The sequence below is a fragment of the Molothrus aeneus genome, chromosome 13 (assembly GCF_037042795.1).
Source record: "Molothrus aeneus isolate 106 chromosome 13, BPBGC_Maene_1.0, whole genome shotgun sequence".
NCBI classification, from domain to species: domain Eukaryota; kingdom Metazoa; phylum Chordata; class Aves; order Passeriformes; family Icteridae; genus Molothrus; species Molothrus aeneus.
In genome coordinates, this window is record NC_089658.1 from 4,440,505 (window position 1) to 4,451,946 (window position 11,442).

Below are 11,442 nucleotides of genomic sequence, written 5' to 3' on the forward strand. Positions count from 1 at the left end.
ACATTCTTTGCTCAGAGCTTTGCCAATAGTGGAGTTTGCAAAATGGAAAGAAAAGAGCTTGACCTTAAAACAGAAGAAGAGCCTAAGTGGTGACATATTCTGCTGATTAAATACTAGCAGTATGAGATCTGTTTATATAGAAGCAAAGAAATAATGCAGATCTAGCTTTGAAGAGAACCTCTGCACTACTAATATAAAGACTTATTTCTTTTACAAAGTTGTAAATAACCTAACATCAAACAAAAGGATTTAACTGCTTGATAGAATACTGGTACAGGAATTAGATGCACAGTTCCTGTTCAATGAAGTTATTACTTGTTAGTACAAATTAGAATTGGCATTTATATAAATGAAAAATCCATGGATTAGAAATATTAGTGGTTCCCATAGGGAGTACCATTTGAAGATGCTAATGTTTGTCATGGCCATGTTGAAGTTTGGCAGCACAGGTCATCTGAGATAGCAGAGAAGGCAGGGAGTGCCCCTCAGAGAACCACTCACTTTTTAAACTGAGCTGTTCTAAGAAAATTGCATCTGAACATGAACCACATAAGAGCAGAAGAGCACAGACAAGTAAAAGGCACATTTTAATGCTTGGTTTCATAAAAATGAAAGGGAATTCTATTGGGAAGGATGTTTTTCTAGAAAGTGAATTCAGCTCCTGCTAATAAGCACTGTATTTGTTTCTGAGTACCTGTGGAACACCCCATGTCACTGCCAGGTTTGTCTGCAAGAGCCAAAGAAAGTTTTGCTTCAGGAAGTTCTGAACTTTCCAACTGCTTGTTCCTGTATCCACATTAGGAGAACTTTGTCTCAGTTTCAGTTTTTCAGGCAGAGTCAGTCACACAAGAGCAGTGCACTTGGATGGCTTGTAAGGTTTTGTTCAAAACTCCACGTTTGGGTTTGTGCCTACAGATTTCAGTTCTCTCCTTGGCAATCTTTTTCCTTTCTCTGCTGCCCATTTTCCCCTTCCTGTGTGGATGAAAGGAGCTGATGGGCTGCAGAAGGCAGGCATGGTTCCCATGGCCTGGCTGGGAATGGTGCTGGGAGGCACTGCCAGGCCTCAGCTGCTGGGTGTTGTCTCCTCTTGCCTTGGCCATGCCCCTGTGGCTGCCATGTGCCCCAGCAGTGCCACTCCTGCCAGCTGTGCCTTTGCTCCCAAAGTTTCTTCCCAAAGTGAATCATTTCAGTTCTTTGTTTTGCCCTTCCACAGACAAAAAAGTTTGCTGCTGGATTACTCTTCTACCTAATTCTACCTTCTACAAAATTAATTAGCTTCTTTAAAAGATCATTCTGGTGGGTTTATTGTATATATTGACAGAAACAACTCACGTGAATGATGTTTTTACAGAGCTGCAAATGTCCAAGTGAAGCAAGAAAACCTAAATCCACCAGTAGAACTAGACTAAATATTGCTCTAAAAATCAGCACTTCCAGTCTGCAGTAATCCTGGGCTAACCTTGTGTGGTACACAAGTGGTGAAAAAGTTCTTGGTCTGACACTGAACCCTTTATTTTGTTTTTTGTAATAAAATATCTGACAATATTTAACATACACACAGAGAACCATTGGAAAACAATCTGGGATCATAATATTCTTTAAATTTCTGGAAGATTGCAAGCAGAGTTTTATATTCAGTTAGTTCCTCTTTTTTGAATGCAGTTACAACTTGGAAAAAGAAACTCAGATTGTCCCCAAAAGTGCTACTCCATAATAAATCTTCACAGGGCAGTTTAATTGAACTGTTAGCTCTTGACAAATTACTAGCATGCATCTCCATTACATGTCTATTCAGAACATATGAATATATGAATGATATGAATCTATGAATTATCAATTCACTTCAATGTAACTAATATTTGTCAGTATTTTACATACAGACATTCTTCAACTTTCTAAATGGCATTTTAGTTTTGTTGATGAAAATCCTGTTTGTACGCTCAGTTACCTGATTATGAAAATCCAGTTTCAAAGGCAAGAAGATTCTTATTTTAGTTTTCTGTAAAATTAACTGTTGAATTGGTAAGATTTTACATCTGATTTGACATGTAGCTGCTGAGACATGCTGTGTCATTGCTGTGCCATTCCAAAGTTCTGGAACCTGTTAAGTATGAGGATTTTATTACCGTCCTTTGACAACAATACACACATATGCATTTTAAAGTAATGGTAGTTTTCACTGATAAAAGGAATACAGAGAAAGATGAAGTGAAGAACAAATACATATATATGCAGTATATAAATAGAATTAGGAGGTGTTCAGCAAAACATCTTTCCTTTGCTAATTATTGGGCAAAAGTTGTCCCTCTGTGTGCTACTCATTGTCTCCCTGCAAGGAAGGAAAGGAGCTGCACTTTTATGATTCTCATTCCTGCAGCAGCATCAGAACATTAATTCTGGGGCCCTTGGAGCTGACTGAAAAATGAAATGAGCTGCAGCGTTTCCCTTTGCTACCCAGAAGAAAATCGTGCCCAAGTTTTTTGGATTCTTATGGTCTGTTAATTCCTTAGCAAAGGCATTCAGTCCTGGGAAGTTCTCCTTTGCAAGGTGCCAGGAAGCAGTGGCAGCAGTGCCAGGCTGCTGTCCTGGGGTCATACAGGGAAGGACTGAGTACCCAGGATGGAATATCCTTCTGGAATATCCTCCAGCAGTCACATCAGGTCTGGAGCCAGACCCTACCTGAGTGACAGGGGAAGCCTTATCTTGCAGAGAATGATGAGTTCCCCTCACTACTTTATTACTGTTTCATACCACATGGAGCTTTTAATTTTTTTGACTGATTGTCCTATTTTATTGCTCAAGTGCTGTGTGGCATATTGCTGGCTTTTGTCATTGGAGTCTGTTTTGAAAGACTGACTTTTATACTGCTTCAGACTTTCACAGTGAGAAGTGCAGCAAATGGCCAAGCAATACACTTCACAGTGAATATTGGCCTGAGTAAATGTAAGGAAAACATGGATTCCATCTAGAGACTTCAGAAATCATGAATCATGCTTTCCTAAGTGATAAACTTCAGAAATACCAGTGCAGTGGATGGGGATGGTGATTGCACTGGTGAGAGCAGAGTGCATTTCCCAGAGAGTCACACAGGAGCAGGGATTGCTGCTAGGGCAGGGGAGAGAGCCTGACCCGCTGGCTATTGGAGATTAAGTCAATTAGCAGGACCTGCAGAGGGCTATAAAGTGGTGGGAGTGACAGAAGATAACTGATAGGCAGCCCTGCAAGGTGTTGCTCAGTGGAAAGTTCCCACAGGTCACCACATCACTCATGGTGCTGGACAGTTGGCTGTGGGTGCAGCCTGCGTGGTGTGGGGGACCTGGACGTGCAGACAGACACCAACCAGGCAAGGCTGCAGTCCTGAAAGTGAGCATCTGAGTTGCTCCAGTCTCTCCTCAGCAGGCTTTTACACTGAGAGCAGTGTGGGCCAGTGCTCTCTGCTGTGCTGAACCTGAATTCTCACCCACTCTGTAACAGGGGCTCCACCTCCAGGATGGACCAGGGCCTGGAGTTTGACTGGTGGCACAAAGGAAAACTCCCTTCATTCAGTGAAATAGCATTTCAGAAACCTATGTGCTATGTCTCCTACCTGTGTGTTGTTTGGGTCTTCACAGGATTGTTCCAGCATTTAGTACATGTTGGGCCATAAATAAGATAAACTAAGCTGGAATTAATTCCAGCTAAGCACAGGCAAAACCAATAAAGTTGTATGAATATGTGTAAATTTTGAGAATAAGCAAGGTTTTAAAAAGAAATACAGAAAACATCAATGTGAGTTTCCTGCTCTGATTTAAAAACAATAATTGCAGTAGCTTGGACTAATTTGATAGGCCTCAGTTCAGAAAAAGAAAACCACAAGGAAATATTAATGGAACATAGGCACATAGCTGAAGTTAAGCAGGTGCTTAAATGCTTGGCTGTACAGAAGTGCAGTGATTTAATTAGGATCTTGTTACATTTGACAGGCATATCTGATTTGCAGGCTAGAGAGAGAGCAACAAGAAAAGCTAATTCTAGGTAAATGCATCTGGATCCCAGTCTGTGGCGGAGGAGAGGCAAGCTGCATTTCAGCAAGGAGCTTGTATCTCTTGTATGAGAGCAGTTTGTAAGATGAGCATTCCATATTCCAGGCCTGCAAAAGTCCCTGGGATTATTAAGCCAAGTGACCATTCAAAAAAAAAAAAAAATCAAGCAAGAGAAGTGTAAGTTTTTCATTTGCTTTCTTTGATGTTCATCTGCTAAGTCAAGTGCTGGCCTTCTCTTTCTCCACCCACTGACAGTGAAGCAAGGAATATGTGCTCTGCTGCAGGTTTATTTGATTGGCTTCTTTTCCAGTAAGGGGTGACTCATGTTTTTTTCAGAGTACATAATATAGTGTATCAGGTTTAGTAGCTGCATTAGTACAATGAGCTGAAATCATTAAATTGATTCCACATGTGATAAATACCAGATTAAAACAGCCAGCAACCCCTCTATATCCCTTCCTATCTTTAATGTTGATAACATCATAGTAGTAAAGCTGTTGAAAATAAAAAGATAATGAAATAGTAATTCTGTGGAAGCTATTTTGGTATCTGCACTGTGAGTGTGGCAGGACTTCACTAACTATCCATGGCATTTTTAGGACAGGTAAGGGAAGTGAACTGTGAAATGAAAAATAAAAAGTCCCAAAAATGTATTTTCTTCTGCCTATTCATCAAAGGTATGGTGGCCATGAAAAAGAAACCAAGAGTTCTCTTGTTCTGTCCTGGATCAGAAATGCCAATTGTAGTTATTTTAGTAGCAATTGTGATTGACTTTAAATACTTTTCTGATTATAGAATTTACCACTGCAAAATAGAACAGTATAATAGCCACTCTGGTTAATTTAAAATTTCAACAGTACTCCCAAACTTGGGGGCACCTCTTGCTTACAGGGTGGGAGCTGAGAGTTTAGAATCATCCAAATGCTTCAGTGATATTTTCCTCAAAACAATGTCTGAATGTGTGCTTAATTGTCACTTTTTTTGCTGTCTTTTAAAAATTGCTCCTGTCTTTAAGGACATTAAGACATTGCTACCAGTATTTTGAAAGGTTTTTCAATGTCTTTTTTGACTGGTGAACTGAAAAAAAAATGCAAACTATTATTTTGTTCATCTTGTTTTTAAATTGAACTGCATTATCAACTTAGTGTGTGCTCTGAAGGTATTGTTAAAAGTGCTTTGAAAACTTGTAAATCCCTGTAATTTATGTTCCTGTAGTCTCAACTGCTTCTTTCTGTCCTTCTGGTTTTAATTTGAATGCAGTCTTGTCTGGGTGTGTACCTGTAAAATTGTGTTTTTCCAAGTACAATTTACAGTCATGACCCTCAGTTTTACAGTGTTCCAGCCTTATATGAGCTTCCTCCTATGCTGAAAAGCCAACTTTGGGTCAAACAGCTCTTTCATATTGTAATTGTCTAATCAAGGTTACTTGGAACAGATCCGATTTGGGCATTTTTTAGTTTATGGCAAAGATTTTATAAGAATATCAAGTGAAATGGAAAGGTTCCTTTGTAGGAGACCAGTGATAGCATTGCCTTATTTCTTCAGATGTATACAGTTGTAAACTTAGCCTTCTTCATGACAACAGTCCCATTTATCTAAACAATTCTCCTTTTAGAGCCAATGGCACTGATAGAAACCGAGATAAGGAGCACAGATGGGAGGATCTCTCTGAGTCTCTCCTTACAGAAACTCCTCACTGGGCAGCTCACAATCCCCTTTTCTTTTTGGTGCCTGAGAATTCGTGGCAGACATCTCCCCTGAAACACAGTCCTCTCGAATTGCCAGCCCCAGGAAGGATGGTCAAGCTTCGGGAGGGTTTTTAAAATCCTGGATTTTTCTTTCCCCTGTGCTAAGTGCGTTCAAATGGCAGGGGTCGGCATTTTGTCTTTCATGGCTCTACCTTAGAACAGTCCCTGAGCTGTAATTCTTTGTCTTTTGAATTAAGGTATTAAATTATCTATTTTACTGTAATCTGTAAATTAATCCCTTGCTTGTTTGTTGTCTTTTTGGGTGATACAGAAAAAAAGAACTTTCAGAGCTCTGTATTTTTTATATTACTCCACAATAAAAATAGTACTTGCACACTGAAACAGAAGTTATCTGAAGTAAATGTTATGGGCTTTATTTTTAGTACTTACTCCTCATCCGTGCTCATTTTTTTAGCATGACTTCAGCACCCTTGGTGGTTAAGAGGAAGAGAAGAACAGATAGATCACGTGGTTGAATTTTGTTCTGTTTGTATTTTCAGATCATTGTACAGTCTGGCCGTCACCCCACGGTGCTGCAGAAGCTCTGCCAGTTGCCTTTCCAGTATTTCAGTGATCCTCGTTTAATCAAAGTGCTCTTCCCTTCACTCATAGCTGCATGTTACAATAACCCTCAGAACAAGATCATCCTGGAGCAGGAGATGAGCTGTGTTTTACTGGCCACCTTCATCCAGGTACGGCTGTGCTCGCCTTTGCTCTCAGGGTGGGGATCCTCACTGCACTAGGACAAGCAAACAGCACTCAAGTGCTTCCAGACTCTCTGCAGCTCTTCTCAAACCACACATGATGCCTGTACTTGAGGCATTTTATCACACTCAAAGGTTACTGAGTAGTTCAGGTTCTCACTGTTCGTGCAGATTCCAGTTTGCATTCAAGTTTCTGGATGTACGGGGAAGATGTGATGTAGATTTTAAAATATTTATTTTTTAAAAAATTCTTGCCCATATAGCATATCTGAAATCAGTATATTAATGTGTTTACATATAAATGTACAGTTGTATACTGTGTACCATAGATTTACAGGGAGCTGGGTAAGTGTATGCATTTTATGCAGAAAATACACAAAACATATGTTACCAGTCTAATCTTGCAAGCTTTATTTTTGACAGTAAGCCACCGAAGTCATTACAAATACTGTTTTGAATAAAGATTTGCGTTATTTTTCTTCCCTTTGTCTAAATTTATATATTGTTTTATCCATCAGATTTTTTGCCTGCCTCATGGTTTTCAAGCATTTTATTTGCTGTTTCCAGTGAATAAATGTAGTTTTCATAAACACAGTACTGTTAAAAATAATACTCTTTTGGGAGTCTGTAACCCTGTATCAGTCACCTGAAAGTTACTGCTGTTGATAAAGAAATGTTAATCAAAGTCCTTTTTCTAATGCTTTACAGCTAGTCCAATAATACACTACATACATTTCAAAGAGAAAGTACAAGAACTAAATATTTACTAAAAGTCTTTGCATAACATCAAATTTATGAGTGCAGCTACTTTTTATCCTTTTAATTCTAAAATAATTGCACAGCAATTTTTAAAAAGTTTGGAACTTTGTATTAAAAACATTTGCCATATAGTAATGAACTTCTGGTTAAATACACAGCTATAATTCATCTTCTTTGCCTTTCTTATAGTGAAACTGAAAAATATAATTTATGCATTATTAGTTATTGCAGCAAGTTTAGTTTGAGTTTTTTTCAGCTAAAAAACAGGAGAGTGGAGGAGAATGTTCCCTATATGAATAATTCAGGTTGTTTACGTTGATTTCTGTTCTGTAAGAGATGGAATGGCACTAAAATCCCCAGTAGCTACAGTAAAGTGTAAGTATATTTATAAGGGTCAACGTTACTAATACGATTTCCAGTTAGTTATATCCTAGATGACAAGTTCATGTACTATGCCTGTAGGCTTTTAAAAAAAGGTGTTCTATGAAAATATGGAAGAGCTGTGTGTGCTGTGAAGTGTGCTGTCACTGCTGGCTTCGGTGGTCCTTCAGTATTTTGCCCACACGCACACACGGAGCGTGGTGCTGGCAGGATCCAAGGAATGCGGAGATCCCGTGCACGCAGAAGGGACTCGCTGCTCCACTTCTATTTCAACTCGCTGCTGTTTGTCAAGCAAATCTCTCATTTGCTTCAGTCAAAGGTTTGGGAAAGACTGGAAAATGTTGGCCTGTGACTAGAAAATGAGATTCTTCCTTTGCCAGGGAACGCCAAAAGAAGTCCTGTTTGCATAAAAGTTTGGTGGTGTGTACGAATATAACACTTAAATACAGTGTGTTAAATGTGCAGCCAAAATCAAAGGAAGAGCATTTCTGCATTTTACAGCACTTTCCCTACCGATAGATTTATTTCCATCAACTGAAGTTTGCATCAGCCTGTTTATTTTTGTTACTTCTGTTTGGAGATGTGCAGGAATAAGTAGAAACATTCAGGAGTATCCACGATTTGCTGTGCTGTATCTTATCTCGGGTAGTCCCTTCTTCAGTATTCTGCTGGGTGGAGACTCCAGCAAAGGACAGGATCTGTAGTGGGGAGCTGGCTGGTTCCAGGCCAGGTCTGTGTCCGTGCTGGCTCCGAGGATGCTGCACCCCAACACCCCACAGCAGTGAGATCGTGTGGTGCCCTGCGCTGGGGCACAGCTGGGGCACAGCTGGGGCACAGCTGGCTGCCAGGGCCAGCAGCACTGGGCAGCACCTCCACCTTCTCCCAGGAGATAGCGCCTCAGGCTCCCAGGTTGCTGGGAAGCACGGCCATTGAAATTGGGATCAGTCATGAATTTTGTAAGAGTGTATTTGGAGTCGGGAGCAAAAGTCTGAAACACCATTTGTTTTACAGAAACATTGCTATGGTTAAATAGCTAAATAAAAATCACAGTAATAACTATTTCCTAAGAAGACATTCACTAAAAATATATTTTTTGAAAACAGATATAAATAAATGTGTAAAAATCCACTGTAAATTACAGAATTTAAGTGCTGGCAGTACTGTGTTATGATATGTAGAAAACAAGCCAGAGTTTGTTCATTTACAGATTACATGAAGTATTAGTATTTTTGAATGACTGTGAAGACTTCTAAATGTTGTTTTAATTCCTCAGATATAAGATCTGAAAACCTGATGTCTTTTTTTGTTTGTTTTCCCCCATAGGATTTTGCACAGAGCTCAGGCCAAATGGAAAATCAGTTATCTCAGCAGAGGGGTACGTTCCCTGCAGTGTAACAGAGTAACAACTGGGTAGCAAAATGTGGAGTTGCTGTGATTTAAGTTCCTTGAATCGGCGTGGCTGAGGAGGAATACAGTAAATGTACAGTTTGGGGTGGGCTCCCTGCCTCACATCCTGACCTGCACATCCGTGTGTTCCAGCCTGCTGCTCCTCTGTCGGGGATTCAGGCTGTTAATCTTTATTCAATGCTATGTGGTGTCGTGTCTTAAAATGTGATACTGTACCTGTACATATTTAATTAGCTGACACAAAGGCTGCCTTCAAAAGTTTTAGGTTGCAGAAGCTACACAGCCATGCCAATACACTCAGGGAGCCAAAAATCTCTAAAATACTGTCTGTAATTGTCCTTTAAAGTCTGTCAGTTTGCAGAAGAGTCGGGTTTTTTTTTTCCCTCCTCAGTTATAGATATTATTTTAAATGCAGTCAACCTTTCTAGGCTAAACATTTGAAAGATTCTCGGCTGAGATGGCTGTTACTTGCTAAACACATCTGAAATTCAAGTGTCGATGGGCATCTGGTCTTGAGAATTGTGCATAAAATGTGACGCTCAGTCATTTCTCCCTCCCCATAAGTAGAAATCCACCACCATTTCCTCAGCATTTGCTAGGAGATGAGTGGTTCTAGGTCTAAAGCATCAAGTTTTTGTTTAAAAATAAATTATAAAGTGAAAGTAACTTTATGGACATTGTTACTGTCAACATCAGCCATCTCAGTCTGAAGCAGACTCGTGCAGTGTCTGCAGCACCAACTTTCCAGGATTGTATTTCCATGAGATTCTTCTCAAGAAACATCTAAAATCCAAGTAGAAAATTTGCTTTTTATTTTCACTATTCAAACTGGAGGAACTTTTAAACAAAAATGTGGTAACGTGTGAGTGTGATTTCTAAACATTCCCCAGTTGCAAAAAAGTTAACTTAGTAATAGTGTAGGCAGGATTATTTTTATCTCTTCTATCACTTGAACGTAAAGGATGGTGTCCCCCCAAAAAATGGGAATAGTAACACTGATGGGAATAAAACCTGAAAGCACAAACTTCACAGTTGGGTGCTGCGTGGAGGGTCAGACCCTCAAACCTGGCACAGTGCAGTCCTGTCCACGTCACTGCACACTCTCAGGAGTGAAAGCTGCATTTGTGCCCTGAGCTCTGGGCAGTCAGGAACACAACTCTTCTGCAGCCCTTTGTAAAAAAAAGAAACTGCTGAGCAGAAAATGAGGCTGCCCAGAGTGTAAGGAGGCTGAGTGGTGTGCCCAAGAACATGAAGTGGGCAAAGATGTAAAATGTTCCTCTGCACAGGGCAGAGAGCCTGAGCAGCTAACAAATGGAAGCCTTTGCTCATCAGAGCCTCTGCTCCCATTCTTAAAGGCAAGCATAGATGCCATGAGCTCCACAGAAGTGTCACCCCACGGTCTGAGGAGATTTGGATAGGGGGAGGGGAGTAAATCACTTAAATTGGCTGCACATTCATTATTCTTGTTTTACTGCCATCTTATCTTAAGAGGGAATAACTTGGTAATTTTATGTTCTTTCTTCAACAGAAAAATTTTTCAGTTCTCAAGATTATCTTGAGCTCTCCAACAGATTCCCCCGGCAGTCCTGGGAAGAAGCTCGACAGTTCTTCTTGAAAAAATAAGAGTTGTATTTAGCTTTTAAATCCCTAACATCGTCACACTGACCAGTTCCTGCTGACTACCTTCTTTAAAACGCTGTTCCAAAATGGTTTTGATACTCTAAATACTTATCCTATAGATATATAATTTGCACTATTTATATAAGTACTGTAGATACTTCCAAGTTCTGTTTTGTAATTTTGATAATTTGAGTTTATTTCGTTCTTGTATCCAATGTCATGATTTTTGGTGTTTTCTGCCCTGTGGTGGGACTTGCACTGCAGAACTGCTGAAATAAGGTTGCAAACAGAGAAAATATGTTCTATATATCTTGTAATAAAATAACTTATTCTGTCTTGTGTGATTCCTGTGTTAAAATCATCAGTATGTTTGAGTTACCATAAGCAACACGGTTCAGAAAGAGAGAAAAAAACACTCATAAGATGTTTTTCTCGGTAATCAAGAGTCAATCGGAATCAAATCAAAGTAATTCGTCAGATCTGGCCCCGGGGAAAGTTTGCTTATATTTTTTTGGGTGATTGAGGACACGTCACCTAGGACAGATATTTTAGAGCTCATGCATTTTTAACGTCTCGCTTGGACTCGAGCGGGGCCCGCGGTGCCCTCTGGGCTCCGTGCGCGGCGGGGGCTCCGCGCGCCGGCTCCGCCCGGGGCCGCTCCCGCGCGCGGCGGCGCTGAGGGGGCGCGCGGAGGCGCTGAGGGGGCTCCCGGCGCCCCGGCTGCGCTGCGCCGGGGCCGCCGCCGATCCCGGCCCGCGGGCACCGGGAGCACGACCCGGGCAGGACGGGGACCGCGACCGG

The 11,442-nt window shown here is 40.6% G+C and overlaps 1 protein-coding gene across 1 annotated transcript in view; it reads left to right on the top strand.

Annotated features, from left to right (window-relative positions):
• SCAPER (S-phase cyclin A associated protein in the ER) overlaps window positions 1–10,985 on the top strand; it is a 141,267-nt gene extending 130,282 nt beyond the window's left edge. Inside the window, exons 30-32 of the mRNA XM_066558860.1 lie at window positions 6,271–6,462; window positions 8,938–8,989; window positions 10,550–10,985. Coding sequence (XP_066414957.1) covers window positions 6,271–6,462; window positions 8,938–8,989; window positions 10,550–10,644 — 339 coding nt within the window. The 3' untranslated portion in view covers window positions 10,645–10,985. The remainder of the gene's footprint in view (window positions 1–6,270; window positions 6,463–8,937; window positions 8,990–10,549) is intronic.
• Window positions 10,986–11,442: the final 457 nt, after the last annotated feature.